Raw genomic sequence first — 26,281 nt, forward strand, 5'->3', positions numbered from 1 at the left:
TCATTTCCTGGGCATTTTGCAGCTGTGGAGCTAGCACTAGGTTCTGATTCAGAGCACGTCCCTACCACGACTATATTGACAGGAAAAGCTTGCAGGAAAGGCCCTTTGCTCTGTGTCATGCCTCTTAGCCCCTCAGTAAGATAAGGAGATAGAGAAGGTGGAGAAGACTAAAGCCCGCTGGGTGGCTGAGCGCTGCAGGTGCCACAGCTCGCGCCCGCGGTCCTGCTGCAGCCGAGCACCTGCGTCCTGGCCGCCCCTCTTCCCTGCCGGACCCAGCAGCTGGAAGTTCTCACCTGGACGCTTGCCTGCTCTTCCTGCCTTGCAGGGGAAAGCCTTGTATGTTGAAAGGTTTTAAATTCTGGAGTAAAGATCTCTTACGTTGTTGTTTGATTCTGATAAAAATCGATTCTGATTAAAATGTATTAAGCTTGAAGATTGTGAAGAATGGTAAGAATAGCAATTTTAAAAATCTTTTCTGGCCCCAAAAGTCAGCTACTCTGAATTTGAGAGTGTCCTCTTTCCTAAAATTCATTTGAAAGTCGCACTCTGCACAGAATGTCCTGAAATGAGGACCTGCCAAAGACCGTGCAGGTGTTTACAGAGGAGTATGTCAGGCTGGGGTGGAGGAGGCGGTGGCTGTGGTGAACCGGGACTCTCAGGGAGGGAGGGAGGACAGGGTCCTGTCAGGGTCTTAATCACTGCAATCAAACCCCTTTGTATGGAGAAGGTCACGGCCATTTTATACCTGCTTCTCTCCAAGACTGCAAGAAATAAAAGCGTCTTGATTGTATTTATGATCGACTGCCCTCTAACCACCCCCCACCATTTTCTGTGTCGTTTGAAATCCTATTTCTTTATGCCCCCATTTTATACCCAGGGATGTTAAAATAATAATGGCCTTTAGTTGAAGACTTTATAGATAATTTATTTTTTCCTGAACACAGTAGGCCCTCAAGATCTATTTACGCAGTGCACATAGCATTTATCGAGTGCCTTCTGAGGCCTTGCAAAGCTCTTGCGTACACATTGGCCTTGTTTTCAGTGGAGAAATACAACAGATCATGTTAAGGCCATAAGTTTCCTTTTTTGTTAGCTCATTATTTTTATGTTATAATTAGTCTCTAATTATTTGTTCTTATGTGCCTGTTTCTAAATGTTTGCTCCCCTGGCCTTAAACCCCTTCAGGGCCCTCTTTCAGTGTATCCTGGAGGCTCACAGCAGTTGGTGTTCAGACGCCGTCTGCAGTGTGCCTGCACTTTGCTTCTGTACACGTGCGGCCTGGGGTGACGCGTTCCGCCTGGAAGGCAGGAAGGGGTGGTGTAGAGCTGTGGGGAGCAGGGCTTCGGGTTCCCACCCCAGGCCCAGCCCTGCCTCGCCTCTCAGGGCCCCGTGACCGCGGACCGCTCCCACTGCACTGGCTCTTCCTCACTGGTGATTTGGAGTCGATGGTGGTACTCTCCTTAGGGAGAACTGGGGGACTCATGGATGTTTGGGAAAAATATGGCAAGTTGCAAAGCACGTTATAAATGTGTAATTAATAAGTGATAACTATTTTTATTTAAGAGAAATGAAAGAATTTTTGCATTTAGTTTTGCATTCTGTAATAGGTGTTCTCATGCTGTTTTGCTACTTTGAGAAAGTATATCTCAATATGGAATTAAATAATTCAGGGGAAATGTTTTTATTTCCAATTGTTAAAATTACAGGTATGGTTAACTTGGAATTATCCATAGGTCATTGATCTATATTGCTTTAAACGTCCTCAAAACAATTACATTCCCTGCCTGCCTCTATTGATTTCACTGCTTCTTCGTTTGTGTCTGCTGGAACACCTGTTTATACCACCCTGTTGGACTGCTCCAGAGCAACTCTGGACCATGTGAGAGTAGACAGAGAGGGGCTCTGCCTCACGGGGAGGCAGCGCAGCTCAGCAGGAAAGCGCCCCCCACCCGGCTGTCCACCCTTACAGAAACCCTGCAGGTAGAGTAAGCACTTTGGTCTCTATTTCACAGGTTCAGGGAGGTTAAGCAGCGTGCCTAAACCCATCCAAAAGTAAGTGCCTGGGCCAGCATTCCAAGCTAGATTTTCTGATTCCAAATCCAGTATGTTTTCTTGGGTAGTATTCAACTTTTTTTTTATCTTCCTCGAGTTAGCTTTTTGTGGTGTTGCATTAGTATTTTGTTTTTAAAGCCGATACATACTTGATTTCAAAGATAGGTAGATACTAAAATTTGGTTTTTGTTTGTTTGCTTGTTTGTTTTTTATAATCTTCCATTTTGTTTTCCATGCCCCTGCCCTGCTCTGATAGAATAAACTTTGGAGAGGCAACAATATTGTTAATGCATTTTTCATGTTCAAAAAAGCTTATCATAGTGGTCAAAAGTAAAAAAATTATCCCATCAGATCCCTACTACTTTGTTTTTAAACGGGCTTGAATAATTTTCTTTACTGACTCTAAATTGTGCATAATTATTCAAAAGGGAATTTTGATACTTAGCATATGTAATTGCAAATTAAAAGTCCCCTAAAAGTACACATTTTTATTAATGAATTAAAGATGGCATTACCCTCATGAGTACTGGTGTACAAAAAATCTGAGTGATGAATCACTACCTGTCTGCCTAACTCCCTTTCCAGAAGGCGTGGTTTCAGGATCATTCGCCATTACGTCACTGGCGCCCACCGCAGTCTCTGGGTATCTGGCATTTAGAGATGCTCAGTAAATGTTTAATGCATTCAGTGATTGGATGACTGAATGGATGGATAGATAGATGGCTAGATAGGAGAAAGATAGGGGGAATGTTAGCTGCTGCTCATTCTGGAAGTAGAATACTTTGTTTTTGACTTTCTTTACGCATTTTGTAGTTTCTAATAGCTTCAAAAGTTCTGTGAAGTTGTAATAAGATCAGGTTTTTGTTTTGGTTCTTCTGGTGAATACCTCTATCAGGCTGTTCTAAAGCTGGGTGCCTCTGACATCTAGGCTTCTTAAAACTGCTAGACAAGAATGATAATAGGAATCACCTTTACTGTTTACAGTGACTATTGGTATCCCTTACCTCATTTCATTTTCAAAACAAAGCCATGTGTTAGAGCTCAGATCCTGGAGCTAGACTTCTAGGCTTTATATCTTCCTCCACACCAAATTGCTGTGACATGGGCAATCTCTCCAAGTATCAGTTTTTTCATCCCTATAGAACAGGGATAATTGTACCCTTAAAATAAGATTTTCATCAGAATGAAATGAGATAATGGAGGTAAAGTTCTTAGCATGGAGCCTGGCCCAAGTAAACCTTCCACAATCCATCCTCACCTTACGGTCATAGTGCTCTTTTTGCTATATACCTCCCTTTCTGTACTTTGGGTTTCTTTAAAGCAGGGACTGTATTTTGTTCATCTCTACATTGTGCTGTAGCACAGAACCTGTCATGGATTCAGCACTCCATAATTGTTGGCTTGAATGAGTAGGAAAAATATATGGATTTTTAATCAGAAAGTTATCTTCTAAATGTCCAAATTCAAACTTAGATAAGGCATCCCAGCAGGTACTGACAGGCTGCTATAAATCAGTCCCATAGATTGTCATTTATTCTTCAGGTAGGGTTATATAAGGTCACGTGTGGTCCAAGGATTCAAAGCCACATCTTTGAGCCCTGAGTCCAGAACTCCTCCACAAAACTCTCCTGCCTTTCCAGAAAATATGTGGAAAGTTTCCCTGGGTTGGTTACTAATACATGATAATGATAGCATTTCAGAAAATAAAGATGGATTATCTAGGTTTTATGTCCTTGTTAGACCTAAAAGAAAAGTATGCGTGAAAGCATTACACTACACTCAGTATCCTAGCTTTTTGAATTCTAGAAGGAAAAGAACAGGTGACTGAATGTGAATATGAAAAAATGAACAAATAAGAAGAGTCTGAGCAGATCCAGGCAGGGTGAGATAAGTGAGTGCTTTACAGATGAAAGCAGATGGATGAAATTACAAGCTGTCAGGTCAGCCGCGGAATGAAGATGATAAAGTGGTTCCTTGCCTAGATTATAATTATTCATTTTGCCCGGTCCTGTCTCCTTTCCCCATAATCCTCATGGGAAGGGGGTTGGGGGTGGGGAGCTACAGCAAGAAAAGCTGTTTCCAACAGAGGAAGACGGGGAAAAAGTTACGAATCAAGGGTGTTTCTGGTCACAAACCACTGTTTATTCCATGATCTGTGTGGCTCCTTCCAGATTACACTGCTTTCGTGTGGAGCGCTGGTCAACTAACTGCTCTTACTAATGAAAAGGATTCAACTGCAGCCACACAAAGTTGTAACTGTGAAGTTTCTTCACAGTCAGTGTACTGGAGGCAGACATTGTTACCAAAAAGCAGACATTGTTACCGGGCCCAGCTGTCACAGCAGTGGCAGATGGATTGCGGAGAAATGGAGTAGTTTACATAGACCTGCCTGAAAAGATGTGTTTAATAATTGCACTCATAATTAGGTTGATTTGAAAAAAAATAATAAATGACAATCTGAAAATCACTAATATATGAACATATATTTGACGTTTTTCTTTCAAGAAATGCTGCATAGACATCCTTCCTAAATTTCTTGTTACTGTCATGAAAAAAAATAATGGAAGAAGTTGTATTTTCTTTACTTTGAATTATATAATATATTATATATAAAAGATTAAATGCAATATGTATAAGTTATGAAGCATAAGGTAAATATTATGAGAATTTTAAACTGGTTCTTTACCATTATAAGGTCTTTGTTACTAATTTCTAAGCAACAAGACAGGATGCATTACTGCCGTGTAAGTGGCAGTAAACATGCACACCTCTGAGAGTTTATGTATACTGCCAGTGAGCACACACATCTGAATGTACCCGCTGAGCCCAAGTGCCAGTGTGTGAGGATGCAGTTGACAGTTCAGTGCGCTGCTTCCAAGGATGTTTGATAGCGACCCCTTCTTCCTGCTCCTTTTTCTGAAATCAGTTGCGTACCAGTGTGCGTTCTTGAATCTAAGTTACTAGGTTTCACCCCTCAGTTACATAACATATCCTAGATGGTATTGCTTCTGAATGACCTTTTCTTTTTCCCTTTTTGTGTAGTGATCTCTAGTAACTACCAGACCTGTCTTGGCCTCCTGATGCATTACCCCCCCATCGGAGATATACACTCACTGATTCTGAAGGCGCTGTTCCTCCGAGACCCAAAGGTAAGCTTTCCAGGTAGGATATGCACAATTCGAAGTCTGGTGAAAAATCAGTTTCCTCCTAAGGCTCAACTGATAAAATTTTGGAGACCAAAACTTAAATACCTCATTGACCAACAACTCAGCAGGCAGATTAACTGGAACACACATCTCTTGTTCTGCCCTCCTGCCCTCCTCATAACTCAGGGAAATGGCACCCACCTCCCTTAAAACCATACTTCATTATCATTGGTACCCCCACAAGAGACAGTTTATCATAGGAGAGCCTTGGGGGCACAGCGAGGGTTGGCTACTGTGTCAGCTCGGCCAGGTAATGGTACCCAGCTGTTTGGTCACGCAAGCACTGGGCTAACTGTAACACAAGGACATTTAGGGACCTTAGTCACCAGTCACTGGTGAGTTTACTGCATAGATGGCTGATTACATCTACATCAGCCAGGGAGATCGCCGTCAGCAATGAGTGAGGCTTTATCCAGTCCCTTGAAAGCCTTAAAAGGGGAAGCGATTTCAGCAGAGAGAATTACCCAGCTCATCTTGGACAGTTAATGTCTCCTGGAAACTTATCAAGGCCCTTCCCTGGGCTCCCATTGGAGACCTGGTTCGCACCTGCCTGCAGAACCGGGACCTGTGCATGCCCACAGTCACACAAGAAACGCTTGGAAAACCTCCTACTACTGAGATGGTCTCCTGTTGATTCTGTTCCCTGGACAACCCTGACTAATACAGGGGCCATCGGAAGACCAAGAACGTAGACCTTCAAAACAGAACAGTTCTGTAAGAGTTCATGACCCCCTGAAATACTAACTTACTTCATCTTATGAATATGTAGTGCTTATTTTGTGAATTAAGGGTAACCTAATAAAATGCTTTAATGCTGATTATGCTATTTGATGTTAAAACCATTCGCCAAAATTTTCTTTACACTTTGGGGTAAAAAATGTGTTATTTTACAACTAATGTTATATTTCTTGAAAATAAGAAAATTTAATGATCTAAAAAAATCTATGGATCCTTGCTGTTTTGAGTCAAACTAAAATACTGGGTGACATGTAAAAAAGAAGTCTTCGAACACAAACACGCTTTATCAGACGTTCGGTGGTAATCCCAGCCTTTGGCTCTTTGGCAGACCTTCCTGCAATCAAGTTGGCAGTTGTCGAACTGTCTTGAGTCCGTCTGGGATTCCATTGCCAAAGCTCTGGATGACTGACATGGTCCTCCAAGTTCAACGTAAATTTTGATTTGAAGGATTTCTACCCTTTCCTCAGTTCTTTGAATATATCCTGTATTTATTCTTTATTTATTGTATAAGAATGTGTTACTTTTATGCCACCTCTATTTATTCTTTAAGTGATATAAAATAATTTATTAATTTATGCTGATATCCATTTTCTCCAGAAATATACAATATATATAATTTTTCTTACAAAAATCAGTTTCATTAACCATCAAAAATGTAACCCATTATTTCTCTGATACATAAAGAAACATCAGATTTTTTGAGAGGGGGAGAGAGAACTTCAGGAGTCTGACTATGAAAAAAAAAATTCCTATATTTATATTTTATGTACATATGTATATATAAGTGTGTGAGTATATTAAAAACACCCAAGATTAAGAAATATCTATACACCAGGAATGAGGTTTCTAGTCAACCAGGTGTATGAATTTTCGTCTACAAACTTTAGGCAAATTCTTTCAGTTCATCATTAGGAATTCTTGGAACCACACAGTAGAGAAAAATTACTAAAATAACTATTTGAACTCTCTACTTCTGTGATTTGCTTGGTTTAAATAAAGGGAGAAATGAGTGTATAATCTCAAACCTACTGATCTTGGTAATTTTTCCCTAGCTAAATTTGATTGATCTTCCTATGAATCACTTATTCATCTAGTTGCAAAAGTCTATATCCTAAGTCCATCAGTGTTACTAGTGGAATCTAAATGCTCTGTTATGTTAGTGTGATTTTAATAATTTATATCTCCATAAAGTAGTGTATATAATACAAAGCGAATTCTCTACGTATTAGAAAAATATATTCTTAAAGCTTTAAGAAGAAAAAAATAATAGCATAAATATCTGAAAAAGGAAGTTCCCTATCTTTACATTCAATACAGGTAGAAACATGACCAAAATAACTGTCCAAAATGCAGGATCTTAAACTGATATTTCTGAGATGTAAGAAATTTGGCAAGAAGTGGGGGTCATGTTTAAAGGCTCCTTAAAAGCAAATTTATGGAATGCTGATACCCATAGGAAAAGTAAAAGAAAGCTGTGTAGCATTGGATGGCTAAACCAGGAAGTTAATTGTTACAGTTAAGAGTATGTAGTAGCTGACACCTGACAAATGATTTCATAAATGTCAGGTGTTAGTTAACATCATGTGGCACCTGTGCTAATGCAGGTCTGTTGCAGATTACTGTCCTACTAGGAGCCCAGATTAGGAACTGGGACCCAGGGTCAAGTCTTGTCTCTGCTCCTAACATCCTAGTGTGATTTTTTGCTGAACCTTGCTTTTCTCTTGTAATATTTCAGGGTTGAATTAAATCATCTCTGAATACCTACCCATTCAGAGTGTCCTTTGCCCATAAAGAACTGACTTCTAAAGAACTAACAAGAGCCACTCCAGTGTTACAAAAGTACGAGGGGAAAAAACAGAAAATTTATTTTTATTATAGATATCCACAAGTGGACAGAGTTTTCGTTGTATTTGATATCATTTATAAAGTCATAAAGGAGGCAATTTATACTAAGGAAAAAGAGAGAAGGAAAGATGACACTAGTATCCCTACCCCGATCCTCTAAAAATGCAGACATGAGTGCTTTAACTGTTTTCTATTTTTTAACAATGAAACACTTAAATTACTTGAGTCATTCTTGATCAGAGTAAATACATAAACACACAAGTCTCTATGGAGTGAACTAGTAGAAAGATGAGATTTTGAGGCATGAAAGCACACTTTTATGATAGTGGTGTTGAGCGCTAATGAGAGATTCAACAGAGTAAAAATAATGAAGGCATTCTGAGTCCAAGTAAGTTCATTGTTAACCTCCAAAAAGCACTTTGTCCCAGGGTCCTTCCTACTACCCAGTGGAGAATGCTCAGTTGAGAAGCCAACACTGCAAGTTGAATTTGAGACATTGAGCTCTGTTTTATATCAGAGGTAGGCTTTACTCTGGAAAGATTTCTCATTTTAACCGAGTGAATTAGTGGGCCTATAGACTGTAGAAGTAGGGCATGCTGCTTCACAGCTTTCGGCCACTTGATATGCTTAATTTGGGCCTTACAACAACCTTGTGAGGTAAACAAAGCAGGTCATCATTCCTCACCCTCTTTCAGGGCAGAGAGTTTAAGGTTGCGTGACTTAAGGTGGAAAAGCTTATAAGCTTCCAACTAGGGCTTGAACTGATGTGGATCCGTGACCCTGGGATCTGCTCACCCCTTGGTCCCGATTCCCAGCATCCATTCTGCCTTCTCCGTGAGTTCACTCAGTCCTCCCCTTTGAGCTGGTTGCATGTTTATTTCATCAATTATGCCTTCTTAGAACTTGATCCAGCTCTTTTTGTTGTTGTTCTTTTTTTAGCACTTAGTTTTGTGTCCTGCATATGGTTGATATTAAGGAAATAATGGTAGACTTGATTTCTGACTCAAATGCAAACTCTTTCTAACACACTACCCAACTCTTGTCAAGGTAGACCTCACTCGCCTAAAATGTTTCTGGGACGTTCTCCAGGGACCATAGCCAACTGTAAATTTGTCGTCTGCCATTTTTATCAAAATGATGAATTGACCTCTAGCTTGAACTTAAAGGGCACCTAGATCCAGTTCCTTAATTTTCTACTTTAAAACCCTGTTACCACCTTAAAATATTATGAATCCAGAAGAAACCAAAAAGAATCCAGTTTATATACTTTACTTAGTCTGTCAGAATTCCAGAACTATAGATCTAGAACTAGAAATCAACTAATCAGGCCTCCTCCTTCCGTAAAAGAACAAACCGAGGCTCGCAGTGAAGGTTGGAGACCATCCAGGGAAGGGCACAACTGGTCGTCGGCAGGACAGTGGCAGGCCCCGGGGCCTCTCCTCGCAGGAGTGTGTTATCTCGTGAGTTTAAAAGGCAGTAGGGACCCAGTCACTCATCTTCTCCCATAGATTCCTCGCTTTTTAATTGGCATTTGTTTGCCTCTGTGTAAGTAAAGCTGCCACGTACTTATCAACCCAAGCATTATTTGAAATTTTTGTAAAAGGGTGCTGTGTGAAGAGACTGGATGTCCAAAACCTGTCTGCAGCACGCTGTGCTCTGCACTCTGTGAATGCAGGTGAGAGGCCTGGCTCTTCAGCCCACAGTCCTACCGCTCAGGTTCCTGTCTTCGTCATGTTGGTAACACTACAGGTTTCCAAGAACAGTCCACTCAGTGAAGTAGAGGGATAGAAGGAGGACAGTCTGAAAAATATGAAGTGATTAAAAAACATAGTTGTAACTAGTTCAAATTTTTAAAAAAAATTTAAACCCAGTTAGAAACAAAAGTCATAGAAAATGGGAACATATTGTGTTCCTTAAATAACCAGATGTTCTCTTCTTCCCAAAGGCAGTAAGGGCTAGAATAAAAGGTTTAAAACTATTGTTTTAAGTTACTGTGAATTTTGCAAATCTGTTTTTACCCTTTAGCAAATAAAATTCTAATACAGAAACATAAGCAAAGTAATTTTCAATTTTTGGTACTCTCTTATTTGTATTGTGTATTGAAGTGTTAACCTTATCACAGAGAGATTACAAATGAAGTACAGGTCATGAGTTACCGTTTTAGATTTTTCAGTAAGAATTTGATAGGTATCCCTTTTTTTGAGGCTAGAATATTCAGAAAAATTTCTGGTAAGTGTTCAAGCAACCCTTTAACAGTGACTTTTATTGTTAATGGAAGATGGTAGAAATAAGACTAATTTCATAATCATTCTTTCATGTATAAACACTATAAAAATAGAACATAACTGTGTTCTTGGGCTTGACCAATTCTGATTGGGATTTTATTATATTTTGCCTTCTTAAATTATAAAAAGTTTGAATACTACTAAGACTTCAGATCTTATGCAGATAATTAAATTTTTATTCATTTAATGCACCAAAAAACAGCCACTATATGTTTGAAGTACATACAACTTTTTTGTTAATGTCAAGTGATGTTAGTAAAATGTCGTATATCCCAATAGAATGGATTCAAGCTACTACCAGTCAGGTAACTCTGTTAGAATGTTTTCTGTAACAGTGATGCCATTATAATCTTTTCTTCTTTAAGCAGTAAACAGCCTCAAAATCATACATACTCTTTGAGGAGGATGCACAGTATCTGTTTTTTTTTTTTTTTACTTTTCATGTTGCTCCCATCAGTTGCTATTCAGATTTTCTGGTCTATTTCTAATCCAATTTTCTGTTTCGATTTCATGTTATGCAAAGATTGGTTGTGTTCTAAATCCTTTTTTCCCCCAAAAGCTGGAAAATTTCTTTGAAAACTGGCATTTGAGAATCGTTTGGCTTTTTGTTTTGGGGAGTTTTTTGTTTGTTTGTTGTTGTTACTTGGTTTTCTCTGTTAGTTGGTTTGATGTTTTTCTTTCTTTTTGAGTTATGTGATTGTGTCATTCTTCTTCTATTTTACCATCATTAGAAGACAGTAGCCAGGACTCTGAATTCTTTTTGTTGCACATCAATTACGTAAAAAACAGTCTCGTCTACCCTCTCCACCCCACCGCGCTCAGGTTGGTTTCCATGTCTGGGCATCTCTGTGGCCTAGTGACTGCAGACCTGGCCTTGAGGAGAACCGCCCTTCTGTCTGCTGAAAGGGGCGTGCTCCCAGCCAGGGCCCGGCTCTCCGTCACCACGGGCCCAGAGGCAGCCCCGAGAGCACAGCTCAGGGCCTGGGCGCTGGGCGCTGGGCCCAGGGCCTGGGTGCGGGGCAAGCCCCTCCTCGTCTTCAGGGGCAGCCAGGGAGGAGCCTTCTGGAGTCAGTCCCTTCACAGGTGCTTTTTTGACAGCCTTTTGTGTGGAGCGCGCCACAGCTGGCTCATGTGATGAGGACAGTTCCCTCTAGGTGTGGACAACTAATTTTATAGAAGTTAAAGTGAGAGCAGTGCAGGACGGACGGCTCATTGGCCTTAGAGACACAGGCATCGTGGAGGAAGAGCGCTCTGACCGGGCTTGGGAGGATTCTCTTGGGGGGTGTTGTTTCAGCCTGAGACGGTGGCAGAAGCGGCGCACCTGCAGCTCTGAGCGCGGGGCCGGGAGCGCCTGGCGGCTCTCCATCCTCAGGTGTCCACAGACCTGAGAGGTGATGTGATGGCAGACACTGTTTGTTGAGCCCATCCAATGTATGGGGAGTTTTTATTTGATAGTATTTTATTTGGCATTAATCTGCATAATGTTCCAACTTGTGTGTGATTATTCAACATAAATATATGCTTTGTGTGTCAGTTAAAAAGCAGTGTGAAAGGTCTCGTCCCAGTAAGTTCTACACAATTTATTGGCTGCCAAATAGTTGCTTGGGGTAACAATATTGAATAAGAATAAGCATGTCACTGTTTGAGTCTCTAAAGTAACTCTTGGGAAGATCAATGGTTTTTCTTTAGGGTAACTGAGAAGAGCTGTGAAACGTTGTGGAAATGTTTGTGCTGTGTGCTTTAGAGGAGAGCTCATTTAACTCAGGAGCAGTGTCATGCACAGTACTGATAAACAAAATCCAAAAACTAATCTGCTTTTTATTTAATTTCTTGCAAATGAGAAGGATCTGAGATTTTAAGGAGAAATACTTATTTTATTTTATTTTTTAATTTTTTTTTTTTTAATTACATTATGAAAAATATGAGGTCCCATTCAACCCCACCACCCCCGCCCCCCACTCCCCCCACAGCAACACTCTCTCCCATCATCATGACACATCCATTGCACCTGGTAAGTTCATCTCTGAGCATCACTGCACCCCATAGTCAATGGTCCACATCATAGCCCAGACTCTCTCACGTTCCATCCAGTGGGCCCTGGGGGGATCTATAATGTCCCGTAATTGTCCGTGAGGCACTATCCAGGACAACTCCATGTCCCGAAAACGCCTCCACTATCTCATCTCTTCCTCCCGTTCCCCACACCCAGCAGCCACCATGGCTACCATTCCCACACCCATTCCACATTTTCTCTGTGGACATTGGATTGGTTGTGTCCATTGCACATCTATGTCAAGTGAGGGCTTAGATTCCACATGGGTACTGGATGCACTCCTCCCGCTTCCAGTTGTAGACACTGTAGGCTCCATGTTGTGGTGGTTGACCTTCTTCAACTCCATGTTAGCTGAGGGGAGTAAGTCCAATAAATCAAAGTGTAGGAGCTGAAGTCTGTTGAGGCTCTGGGCCTGGGTGTCATATTATCAGTCCAGAGATTCAAATCCCCTACATATATCTTAAACCCAGCACCAACTACAATTCCAATAAAGTAGCATGCAAGTCTTGTGAAAAGAGATCCCCTCTGAGTCCAATTCCATCACGCAGAAACACCAGCTCCAAAGAAGGGCTATCTGTCATGGCAGTGAACCCCTTCTGCCATGACCATAGAACCCGTGGGTCTCTTTATCCCTCAAAAGAACCAATACCTGGGGTTGTATCTACCTTATCTGTCTCTTAGACTCTGTTCAGTTGTACATAGGGGTATTCCTTCTGACAACCTCCAGACTCTTTTTTAGAGACTCACAGCCTTATAATCTCATTTCTCCTTTCCATTTCCCCCTTACATTAGGTTAAACAGCTTCCCGAAGTCATGTTATTATATGTAGACAGGTATATTCTGCTGTTCCGCATTGAATCTTTAATTCAAGGTCATTTTCTAGTTGCTTCTTCAGCTGGTATGTGGTAGTGATCCCTCGGTGCCAGGGAGGCTCATCCCCAGGTGTCATGTCCCACGCTGGGGGGAATGCATCGCATCTACACACTGAGTTTGGCTGTGAGAGAAATACTTATTTTAAATGGACAACCTAGGTTTTGAAAAACGATTGAACCTGCGCATGTGTCCAGAGCTGCGAGGTCCCAAGGAAACCGGGTCAAAGCTGCAGGTGCCCCGGGAGAGCTGCCCAAGTCCCTGAGGCATGGAGGGGCTGCCTGCTCAGCACCACTGGGGCCTGGGTTTCAGTTTCTTTCATTGTTTTCTTGAAGGGGCTGGCCCTGTCCTAATTAGCCTAAAATCTCTGAAGGTAATTGCTCTAAGTACTACAACACTCTCGTTAATCACTTATTTGCCTTACTGTTTATGAAGTAGCTTGTTCCAGAAGAAAAAGCAGTACTTTGAGTTGTTCTTATGTCATTTTAATGTTATAATTTGAAGAAACTGAAAATTATAAATCACAAATGATAACAAAAAGATTATTGCCTTAAAAATGACAAAATGGCAATATTAGGAAAAACTGGAACTCTTTACTATGGCTACAGTGACTATTTTATTTTCCCCTTAAATACATTAGCACGGCAAATAAACTGCTATTTTAAAACATTAAGTATAGTGATTTTATTGGTCTTCGCCATTGCACTCAGAGGATTGTTGCTATTCCATTGGGGAATGCTACATGAAAAACTGCTGTGGGTTCACTAGTTCCTGCTAATGTATAAAAAGAGTTGCCTAAAAAAATTTCTTTCTGAAAAATAAAAATGCACTGCAAATTTGCTTACCTTTGTTGTGATGATAAATAGCTGTCAGTAATATGCTGCCAAGCAAATATTTTTGAAAAATAAACATTTAATTTGTCTCTTCAAGGTAATGGTGACATTTTAATAAGGAGATAAAATGAGAGCTTTTTCAAAGAAGTTCATGCTCTGGAGAGAACGTTTTGAAATTGGGTATTTGGAAATACTTGGTCCGTTTGTGATGTTCTTGCCAAAGGCAATTTAAGTGTATCTCTTATTAAACACCCAGAGCATGCTGAAACATCATGGAAACAGAATTTTCTAACTTGGTCAATAATCTTCCAAAGGAAGAGAGAAAGTCATATTTGGATCCATTTTTAAAAATACAGAAATGCAACATCTTCCAATTAAAGTCCAAGAATAGATAGTTAACATGAAAGGAAGACAGAAACTTTATTAGACAAATGTTAATGAAATCCTTGTCATAGTTAATGGGTGGCAAAACGAGTGCCATGGTTTAGGGAAGGTGGCCAGCAGCCCCCTCCTGCAGACCTGCGCCTCTGTGAGGAAGCCCCCCGGGGGCCCCTCCGCTGGCCTTCACAGAGCCGACACATTCCACCCGCCACGAAGGCTCAAGTGTTAGATTCTTTAGGAAGAGCAAAAAAATCATTATTATGTAAACTATTATAAAGAGTCAGTGTAGTTTGTCATTTAAAATTCTATTGTGTGTACATTTTCTGTGTACATAATAAGATTAGTACAAGTGGTACCTGTGTATAGTGTGCAAACAAATACACATATTAGGGCGCAAGCCCCTAAGTTTTTACTGGCCAAGGCTTAATAAAAATAGAAATGGACAGATGCCCATTCTCGACCAGAGCTCCTGGCCACGCAGACGGGGTTCTGCTGTGGGCAGGATGAGTCCGAGGCTGGGCCCAGCACACACCCCGTGGGGGGCTTCTCTGGATGCCCACTAGCTGAGGCAGCCTGGGCAGACAGCGCTGCCACCACCCTGACGGGCGAGGGCCCTCCCCCCCACCAGGACCACCCTGCTTACCAGCCCCGAGCCCGTGAGAGGCGCCCAGAGCTCCTGGGCCAGCTGGCCTTCTAGCTGCGTTCCTGTCCTCGGGTTTATTGTGACTTTTTCTAGACGATCCTGATGCTTAAAAAATAACCCCCCTTAAGAGTGTAAACTACAGTGTAAACCACTATCCATGTGGCGCAGCAGTGCTCCAAGATGTAGTCACCAAATGCAGTGAATGTGCCACGATGATGAAAGAGGGTGTTGATGCAGGAGGAGTGGGGGGGTGGGGGGTGAGGTATGTGGGAACCTCTTATATTTTTTTAATGTAACATTTAAAAAAGAGAGAAAATAAATAAACCCCCTTAAAACATTCAGTTAGGGGACTATTATATATTTTGCAAAACGTTTTTAGAGCTGGTGGAGACTCGAGGGCGCAGGCAGTCACCCTTAGATTTCCTTCTTGCCGCCTTGCCCTCCCCACAGATCCCTGCCCGAGCTTCCTCACTACTCCCACATTCACTCCCTCGGTTTCTGCACAGCCAGAGGAGAGCTGATGTGAGCTCTCTGGGCTTGTGCAGTTAGCGCAAGCCAGTGCCTTCAGCCTGCTTCCCTTCCAAAGAGAGTTTGCTTCTGACTTCTCACCTGTTCATGATCTGTGACTACTGACCTTGAAAACTGGTCTATTATTTAGTTTGCCAAGTCTGGCCTCCAGTTTCCCAGAGAGGAACACCTGGTAAGATTAATGGGGATCCCGTCTGTCTGTCTTTCTATCTATCTTTCTATCTGAATGGGGGAACTATAACTGTATGGGGCCATGAGGACCCTGTGCTGTTTTAGGGCTCACTGCTGATTAAGAAAGGGGTGTACTGGCTTTACGTGGCATCCTTTTGAGCTCAGCTTTAGGCATCTCTGAGATGACCCGGGTTTTCTGAAAGCACTGACAAAATCAGATTTTTCAGGTGGTGATATTGAAGGTCAGATGTCTGGCAGATATAAGTTCTCCAACTCACAAGCTTCCACCATGATTTGGTGGTGGCAGAGGACAGCCTTTTAACTTCTCCCTTAAAGACCTTGCTCAATGAGCCTGAGGAGGTAAAGGAATCTGAAACGTTTCTAGTTCTAAGAGAGCTATTGGCTGCTCAACAAATCTACTTCCTTTTCTTCCCAAGCACACAGCTCAACTACATGTTCCAACATCTCACCTGGTCAGATGTAGTTAGGAGACTGAGTTGTAGCCAGTGATGTGAGTGATGTGTGCCACCTGCAGGCCTGTCATGAAACCCTCTCTTGCATGATCCTCCATGCCATGTTGTCATCCTCTTGGTGACCCTGGAAGGTCAAATATGGATTGTGTGAACATTGTGATTCTTTCTTTGCCTCTTTTCATTTTCCTGTTTTCACTTTCCTCCCTTCCAATTTTTAAAATTCAGTTTAACTGTGAGCGTCTTGGAAACAGGAAATATAGAGGATAACATAAAGGAACTTTTTTTTTTTTTAAAGATTTATTTTTTTTATTTTATTTAATTCCCCTCCCCTCCCCCGGTTGTCTGTTTTCTGTCTTTTTGCTGCGTCTTGTTTCTTTGTCCACTTCTGTTGTCGTCAGCGGCATGGGAAGTGTGGGCGGCGCCATTCCTGGGCAAGCTGCTCCCTCCTTTGCGCTGGGCGGCTCTCCTTACGGGTGCACTCCTTGCGCGTGGGGCTCCCCTACGCGGGGGACACCCCTGTGTGGCACGGCACTCCTTGCGCGCATCAGCACTGCACATGGGCCAGCTCCACACGGGTCAAGGAGGCCCGGGGCTTGAACCGCGGACCTCCCATGTGGTAGACGGACGCCCTAACCACTGGGCCAAAGTCCGTTTCCCAACATAAAGGAACTTATAAGCAGGAGTATCTCAATGGCTCGGTGAATAATTAGCTGTGGGTGATGGACAATTAGTTGCATCTCTTGGGTTTCCAACTGTGTTTACTGGGTTGGTGGGAAAAATGTATAGGTAAACAAGTTTGCAGGGGATGGCTAGTCACAAGAAGGAGGTTGGATAATAAGTTTATTTTGAGGGTATTTAGGTTATCCAGGTAGAGATGCATGGAAAGCAACTGGAAATGTATTCTGGAATTCAAAAGGGATGTCTAGACTTTAGAAAAAAATGTATGAGTCTTGGACAATGGGTATTAATTTTAGTTAAAGGCATGTAGGAGGTCTTCAGGAATGATATGTTGGGAAGATGAAGACTGGTGGGGAGGGAATCATAGGAAAAAAACAGTATCAAAGAGAGGATAGGTCAGAGCAGTTAAATAAGAAAAAGAAATAAAAGATATTAAGTTGAAAAGGAAGAAGTCAGACTTTCCCTATTTGCAGATGACATGATCATATACCGAGAAAATCCTGAAAAAACCACAACAAAACTACTAAAACTAATAAATGCATTCAGCAAAGGGGTGGGGTACAAAATCAACATGCAAAAGTCAGTAGAGTTTCTGTACAGTAGTAGCAAACAAACTGAAGAGGAAACTTTTGAAAATTTCCATTTATAATACCAACTAAAAGAACCAAATCTCTAGGAATAAATTTGTTCCAGGAAAAGTGTAAAGCTTTACTAAAAGAAGTCAAAGAAGACCTAAATAATTGGAAGGTCATTCCATGTTCATGGATTGGAAGACTAAATATTGTTAATGTTAATTCTACCCAAGTGACTTACAGATTCAGTGCAATCCCAAAGTTCCAATAGCCTTAGTTGCAAAAATGGAAAAACCAGTCATCAAATTTATATGGAAGGGTAAGGAGGCAGAAGTAGGCAAAGCCATCTTGAAAAAGAAGAACAAAGTAGCACTCACACGTCCTGATTTTAAAACTTAATACAAGGCATCAAGACATCATGGTACTGGTATAAGGACAGGCAAATATACCAATGGAATCAAATTGAGAGTTCCAAAATAAACCTTCACGTTTATGACCAATTGATTTTTGACAAGGGTGCCATGTAAACTCCGGGGGGGGGGGGGGGGTGCGGGGGGAGGGAGGGGAATAGTCTCTTCAGCAAATGGTGCTGAGAAAACTGGATATCCATATGCAGAAGAATGAAGGTGGACCTCTACCTCACACCACATTCAAAATTTAATTCAAAATAGATCAAAAGAACAAGGAGCAAAATAAAAGATAGATTAGTGTGACACCGTTAAAATTAAAATTTTGCATCCAAGTCTTCACCATGAAAGTAATATGACAACCTACAGAATGGAAAAAAAATTAAAAACCATATATCCAATAAAGGCTCAACAGCCATAATATGTAAAGAAATCCTTCAATTCAAACCAGGAAGACTAAATAACCCACTTTTCTAAGTGGGCAAAAGAATTGAATAGGCACTTCTCCAAAGAAGATATACAAATGGCCAAAAAAACCCAAAAACCAAACCCACATACTCATGAAACATCAGTAACCATTAAGGAAATGCAAATCAAAACCACAATGAAATGCCATTTCACATCCAATAGACTGGCTACTATTAAAAGAGAGAAAATTACAAATGTTGGAGAGAGTATGGGAAAATAGAAGCAATAATTCATTCTTAATGAAAATGGCACAGCCACTGTGGAAAACAGTTTAGTGGCTCCTCAGAAAGTTAAGTATAGAATTACCCTATGACCTGGCAATTTCACTTCTAGTTATATATTCAAAGAAATTGAAATCAGGGATTTGAACAGATACTTGCATAGCAATATCCAGAGCAGCATTAGTCACGTTGCCAAAAGATGGAAGCAACTCTGGTGTCCATCAACAGCTGAATGGATAAACAAAATGTGGTTGTATATATAATACAATGGACTGTTCTTGAGCTGTTAAAAAGGAATGACGTTCTGATACATGTGGCGAGGTGGATGAGTCTTGAAGACTTCATGTTGAGTGAAATAAACCTGATACAGAAGGACAAATATTATATGACCTCACTGATTGATACGAAATAATTAGAATAGGCAAATTCAAAGAGTCAGAAATTAGAATACAGGTTACCGGGAGTGGGGTGAGGGTAGGATATGGAGAGTTAATGCTTGATTTTTACAGAGTTTTGCTTTGGGGAAAATTTAGATTGAATATACATTACTGGAATAGATATTTTTTTAAAAAAGCATTGGACTGTATAACACAGTGAACCCTAATGTAAACTATGAACTATAGTTAATAGTTAACTATAATTGTAACATTGTTTCATCAGTTGTAACAAAGTTACCACACTCACACAAATTGTTCATGAGGAAACCTGTTTGTTGGGGTGACAGACAGTATATGGGAACTCTATTTTTTGCATGATTTTTCTGTAAAGCTACAATTTCTCTAATTGAAGAAGAAGAGAAAGAGATGTTAGGGGAAAAAAGAAATAGCATATGGCTAAGATTCAAAAGGTAGAGGAACCATGAGAAGACATAATTACCTAAGAGTAGGTAATTCCAAGAACATGAAATTGGTGAGTGAAAAATGTTGTAAAGAGATCAATTGAGTTTTTTTTCTTTGAGTGTGTGTCTAGAAGTAGAATTACTGGATCAAATGATAATTCTTGGCTTAACTTTTTGAGGAACCATTGTATTACTTTCCATAGTGGCTGCACTATTTCACATTACACTAGAGATCAGGTCGCTCTGCATCCTCTCTTATACTTCTTATTATTCTTCTTAAAAATAAATAAGTAATAATAATAGCCATCCTTGTGCGTGCGAATTGGCATCTCATTGTGATTTTGAATTTCATTTCCTTAATGGCTGATGATGTGCACTTCTTTTCATATGCTTAATAGCCATTTGTCTATTTTTTGTGGTGAAATATCTATTTAAGTCCTTTTTTTAATTGGGTTGTTTGTCTTTTTTGTTACTGAGCTGGAGTTCTTTATATATTCTGTATATGAAGTCTTTATCTGATACCTGGTTTGCAGCTGTTTTCTCCCATTCTGTAAGTTGTTATTTTACTTTCCTGATAGTATCATTTCATGTACAAAATATTTTTTTTTGTTGAAATAAAATTTAGCTATTCTTTCTTTTTTTTTTTTCCTTGTCATTTCAGTGTCTTACTCAGAATCTATTGCCATATTCCAGGTTATGAAGATTTTTCCGTATGTTATTTCTAAGTCTTTTATAGTTTTTGTTTTTATGTTTAGGTCCTTGAATTTAGGTTCTTGATCTATTTGAATTGATTTTTGTATGTAGTCTGAGGTAGGGCTAACTTCATTCTTTTGCAAGCAGATAACTAGCTTTCGCAGCACCAGTTGTTGAGGAGACTTGTGTTTTCCCATAATACGTTATCAGTACCTTGTCAAAATTCATGTGACCATAGATGTGTGGGACTTCAGTTCTGGTCTGTTTGTCTGTCCTTGTGCCAATACCACACTGTTTTGATTACTGTAGCTTTGTAGTACAATTCAAAATTGGTAAATGTGAGTCCTTCAAATTTTTTCTTTTTTCAAAATTGGTTTGGCTTTTCAGGACCCCTTCCAGATCCATTTGAATTAGAGGATCAGGTTTTTTATTCCTGGGGTTGGCGGGGGAAGGCTGCTAGATATTTGCTAGGGGTTGCATTGAGTCAGATTACTTTGGGTAATATTGACATCTTAATCTTCCAATCCATGAACATGAGATATCTGGCCATTTATTTAGATATTCTTTAATTTCTTTCAGCAGTGTTTTGTAGTTTTTGGTGTACAAGTTTTTTATATTTGTAACAGTTTGAGATTATTTTTGTGGATACTAAAAAAGAGTATGTGATTATATTTGTAAACTAATCTATTCTTCTGGGTGAGATACCCTTTGGTTATATTGGGTTCAGGTGTGGGCCCTTGATTAGATTACCTGTTAAGATTAGGGCTTGATTCAACCACATTAGTAGAGTGTGACTCAGGGTGAGTTCCCGCCTGCTTGGTGGGCTGATATAAATGGACAATCATGCAAGAAGACGTGAAAAGAAGAGAGAACTTTGCCATATGACAGAAGGGAGAAGGCTCAAACAGCCAAGGCCACGGGAAGAGATGAGCCATTTGCCTGAGAGTTTGCAGCTGAGAGAGAGGAAGCCCTGAGAGACAGTCCTCTGCAGCCTACAGCTGAGATGGGAAGAGGCTGGGCCCACGGAGCCTTCAGAGGAAGAAGGAAGGAGAGCCCAGGAGAGATGAGCCGCCATCTTGCTTCAACACGAGGCAGCTGAGTTTGGTGAGAGAGCAACCGTCCGTGCGTTGGACTCTTTAGGGCCTTGTAACTGTAAGCTTTTACCCCAAATAAATACCCTTTATAAAAGCCAACAGATTTCTGGTACTTTGCTTCAGCACCCCTTTGGCTGACTAATACAATATTCTTGGTTAAATTTGTTCTTAGTTATTTCAGTTGTTAGATGATACTGTAAATGGAATTGATTTAATTTTGTCTTTGGATTATTTTTTGTTGGTGTATAAGATCACAATTGATTTTTGGGAGTGGATCTTATGTCCTGCAACTTTGCTGAACTCATTTAATAGTGGGGTTTTTTTGTTTGTTTTTTGGGATTTTTTTGGTCAATTCCTTTGGATTTCCTATATAAGATCATTTGCAAGTAGAGATTGTTTTGCTTCTTCTTTAACTTCCTAAGTAATTTAATGGTATGGTGTACTATCACTTGCTGACTTTTTAAATTGCTCTTTATGTATGTGTACATAAAATTTGAAGGTTCTGGATATCACTAATCTTAAATAGTACAGTCTAGGGGAAGAAATCACCTTGTGGTAGTACATGAGAAAGATGGCCCGAACTCTAAGGATGACAAGAGTACTGAGGCCTTTATCCTTTCCTTACGGTGCCACACGTCTTCTCTCCATAGCTCGCCTCCAACAGCACAAACTGAATGAATTCCTACTTTTGTTCAGGTCTCCATTCCATTGTCATGTCCTCTGGGAATTCCTCCCTGATCTTAAAGAATTGAAATCTTCCTGTTATTTACTCCATAGCACCAAGTACCTCCTTTTCTAAGCATTTATCACAGGTGCAGTTTAGCATTGATGTGAATTTGTCTCACTCACTAGCATAAATCCCATGAGGAAAGGGAGGGTGCTTCTCACAATTTTCTAGTAAAACTGTTATAAAAATACCCAGAAGGGAAGCAGACTTGACCCAGTGGTTAGAGCATCCGCCTACCACATGGGAGGTCCGTGGTTCAAACCCCGGGCCTCCTTGACCCGTGTGGAGCTGGCCCATGTGCAGTGCTGATACGCGCAAGGAGTGCCCTGCCACGCAGGGGTATCCCCGTGTAGGGGAGCCCCACGCGCAAGGAGTGCACCCCATAAGGAGAGCCGCCCAGCACGAAAGAAAGTGCAGCCTGCCCAGGAATGGTGCCGCACACAAGGAGAGCTGACACAGCAAGATGACGCAACAAAAAGAGACACAGATTCCTGTGCCGCTGACAACAACAGAAGTGTACAAAGAAGAAGATGCAGCAAATAGAACAGACAACCGGGGCAGGGGGAGGGGAGGAATAAATAAATAAATCTTTAAAAAAAAAAACCAGAAAAGCAAAAATCACACCCCAAAAACAAAACAAAGGCAGATAATCTACTGTCCACCTTGACTAAGAAAAGCGAGTTGTCTTTCCTGCGTTTTCCTTTTCCGCTTCACCAGCTGCTGCTCTGTGGGATGACCCTTCACACGATTTGGGGGTCAGATAGCTGTTTGGACAGGCTCCTTCTGGGACAACTCCATGGACTTCTCTGCACTGTCGTTACCTGAATGGTGATCATGCTAGTACATAGGTGAAAGCAGTGTGTTAAGACTCTGTTCATCCATAATTATTCTGAATACCTGTATCACCTATACCGTGTTTGCTATAATGAGTAATAACAGTAATGCAGAGAAGTATAAAGTAAACAGAAATGGCCCATGCAAGTCCATTGGCAAGATACACCCCGTTGATGGGGGAAATGGGGAGCGGAGTGATAGAGCACATAAGAAAATTGCAACAGTATAGAAAGGCACAAAGTTAAAGTTTCTATATAGCCCCTTTCTCCTGCATCAGTCCTTTTATCCTCCCAGAAAAAAAAAAGTATGTTTGTATTTGTATACATTTGCTAACACATACCAGTATTCCTTTTTTAACAGCTTTGTTGAGACACAGTTCACGTACCATAAATTGCATTCATGTAAAGCATACAATTCAGTGTTTTTTTTAAGTATATTCAGAGTTGTCCAACTGTCACCATAATTTACCATTAGAACATACTCAACATCCCAAAAAGAAGTCTCATACTCATCGGCAGTCATGCCCGTTCCTCTTCTTCGCCATCCACCACTTAGCCCTAGAACGACTGCTCTTCTTCCCGTTGTGTGTTTGCCTGTTCCGCACATTTCATACGAAGGATGTCATACATGTGGTCTTTTGTGACTGGCTTCTTCCACTCACCCTAATGTTTTCGAGGTTCATCCATGTTTATAGCATGTACTTCATTCCTTATTTATTGCCAACAGTATTCCATTATTTTTTTTTGTAATTTTTTTAAAGATTTATTTATTATTTATTTCTCTCCCCTCCCCGCCCCCCCCGTTGTCTGTTCTCTGTGTCTATTTGCTGCGTCGTCTTCTTTGTATGCTTCTGTTGTCATCAGCGGCACGGGAATCTGTGTTTCTTTTTTGTTGCATCATCTTGTTGCATCATCTTGTTGTGTCAGCTCTCCGTGTGGGCAGCACCATTCCTGGGCAAGCTGCACTTTCTTTTGCGCTGGGTGGCTCTCCTCATGGGCACACTGCTTGCGCGTGGGGCTCCTCTATGCGGGGGACCCCCCTGCATGGTACAGCACTCCTTATGCGCATCAGCACTGCGCATGGGCCAGCTCCACATGGGTCAAGGAGGCCTGGGGTTTGAACTGCAGACCTCCCATGTGGTAGGTGGACACCCTAACCACTGGGCCAAGTCCACCGCCAGTATTCCATTATTAAGATATATTTTGCTTATCCATTCTTCAGTTGATAGATATTTGGGTTGTTTCTAGTTTGGAGCTATTATGAATAATGCTGTAGTGAACATTTCCTAGACCAGTCTTCATGTGAATATGTTTGCCTTTATCTTGGGTAGATATCTAGTTTCTGGGTCATATGGTAACTCTACATTTAACATTTTGAGCAGCTGCCAAACTGTTTTCCAAAGTGGCTGTTCCATTTTACATTTCCACGAGCAATGTGTGAGGGCTCTGATACCCACACATCCTTGCCAACAGTTTTTATATCTCTTTTTGATTACAGCTCTTCTAATGGGTGTGAAATGGTATTTCATTGTGGATTTGATTTGCATTTCCTTAATGGCTAATGGTATTAAGCACCTTTTCGTGTTTTTATAATTCATATATCTTCTTTGAAGAAATCTCTATTTAGATCCTTTGCTTCTTATTAATGGGGTTCTTACTCTTTTTATTATTGAATTTTAAGGGTTCTTTGTATATTCTGGATCCAAATACCTTATCAGATATATAATTTGCAAGTATTTTCTCTCAGCCTGTGAAGTCTTTTAACTTCTAAATGTGTCCTTTGAAGCACAAAACTTTTACATTTTGGTTAAGTCCAACTGATCACTGTTGTCTTCTGTCACTTTTGCTTTTGGTGTTATATCCAAGAAATCATTGCCTAACCCCAAATCACAAAGATTTGCTGCTATATTTTCTTCAAAGAGTTCTATAGTTTTAGCTCTTACATTTAGATTTATGATCCACTTTGAGTTAATTTTTTAAATATATTTTTATTAGAGAAGTTGTGAACCTAAAGAACAATCATGTAAAAGTGTGGAGTTCCCATATAGCACCCCTCCACCAACACACTGCATTGTTGTGGAACATTTATTACAGATCGTGAGATAATGCCAGACTATATTACCCCTAACTGGTCTATAGCATAACATTTGATAATTTTTTCCCCCTATTATTAGCACAGTACATCTTTGCCATTGATGCAGGAACATCACAGTATTGCTGTTAACTTTAGTCCATAGGTTACATTAATTATATTTTTCCCATGTTTCTCCACATTCTTACCACCATGCAATAGTGGATGTTTGTTTTAGCTCTTAGAAGGACATTTTTGCATTCGTGCTGTTAACCACAGTTCTCATCCACCTCTGGTTCACTGTGTTGTTCAGTCCCTAGATTATTCTCCAGCTTTCTTTCAGTTGACATTTACATCCCTAAACTACCTTTTTCAGACGCAATTCCATTTATAAACCAGCTGTGTTCTACTCACTGTGTTACCATCAACTCTATCCATTTCTCCACTTTTATAGACAAGTTAATTAAAACCTCAACATATGTTAAGCGTGTGTACCCCTTCTCAGCTCTCCTTCTATCACCTAATAACCTAAACTCTAGGTTTCAACTCCATGCTTTTTTTTCTTTGTGTTTAGTTCATATTAATGTCCTTTTGTGCCTGGCTTATTTCACTTAGCATAATGTATTCAAGATCCATCCATGTTATCATATGCATCCCACTTCCACTTCTTACAGCAGCATAGTCTTCCATCATGTGTATATACCACATTTTGTTGATCCATTCATTGTTTGATGGACACTTGGGTTGTCTGCATCTTTCGGCAGCTGTCAATTATGCTGCTGTGAACATCAGTGTGCAGATGTCTGTTCATGTCACAGTTTTCAGTTTTCCTGGATATAGTCCTAGTGGAGGAGTTGCTGGATCATATGGTTTTGGATCATTTAGCTTTCTGAAGTATTGCCAGACTGTCTTCCACAGAGGCATTTTATAGTCCCACTAACAGTAAAGGAGTGTTCCTATTTATCCACATCCACGGCAGCACTTACTGTTTTCTGTTTTTTTGGGTTTTTTTTTTTTAAAGATTTTATTTATTTATTTAATTCCCCCCCCTCCCCTGGTTGTCTGTTCTTGGTGTCTATTTGCTGCGTCTTGTTTCTTTGTCCGCTTCTGTTGTCGTCAGCGGCACGGCAAGTGTGGGCGACGCCATTCCTGGGCAGGCTGCTCTTTCTTTTCACGCTGGGCGGCTTTCCTCACGGGCGCACTCCTTGCGCGTGGGGCTCCCCCCACGCAGGGGACACCCTTGCGTGGCACGGCACTCCTTGCGCGCATCAGCGCTGCGCATGGCCAGCTCCACACGGGTCAAGGAGGCCCGGGGTTTGAACCGCGGACCTCCCATATGGTAGACGGACGCCCTAACCACTGGGCCAAAGTCCGTTTCCCTTTTGGGGTTTTTTTAAAGATTTATTTATTTCTCTCTCCTTCCCCCCTGTTGTCTGCTCTCTGTGTCTATTCACTGTGTGTTCTTCTGTGTCCGCTTGTATTCTTGCCATGCGGCAGCTGGAAACTGTTGCTTTTTTTGTTGTTGTTGTGTCATCTTGCTGCATCAGTTCTCCGTGTGTGCGGTGGCGCTCCTGGGTGGGCTGCACTTTTTTCACGCAGGG

The 26,281-nt window shown here is 40.9% G+C and overlaps 1 protein-coding gene across 1 annotated transcript in view; it reads left to right on the forward strand.

Moving 5' to 3' along the window:
- TBC1D5 (TBC1 domain family member 5) overlaps positions 1–26,281 on the forward strand; it is a 589,141-nt gene that overhangs the window by 455,044 nt on the left and 107,816 nt on the right. Inside the window, exon 17 of the mRNA XM_058290770.2 lies at positions 5,095–5,201. Coding sequence (XP_058146753.1) covers positions 5,095–5,201 — 107 coding nt within the window. The remainder of the gene's footprint in view (positions 1–5,094; positions 5,202–26,281) is intronic.

Source organism: Dasypus novemcinctus, chromosome 31 (assembly GCF_030445035.2).
Source record: "Dasypus novemcinctus isolate mDasNov1 chromosome 31, mDasNov1.1.hap2, whole genome shotgun sequence".
Taxonomy (NCBI): Eukaryota; Metazoa; Chordata; class Mammalia; order Cingulata; family Dasypodidae; genus Dasypus; species Dasypus novemcinctus.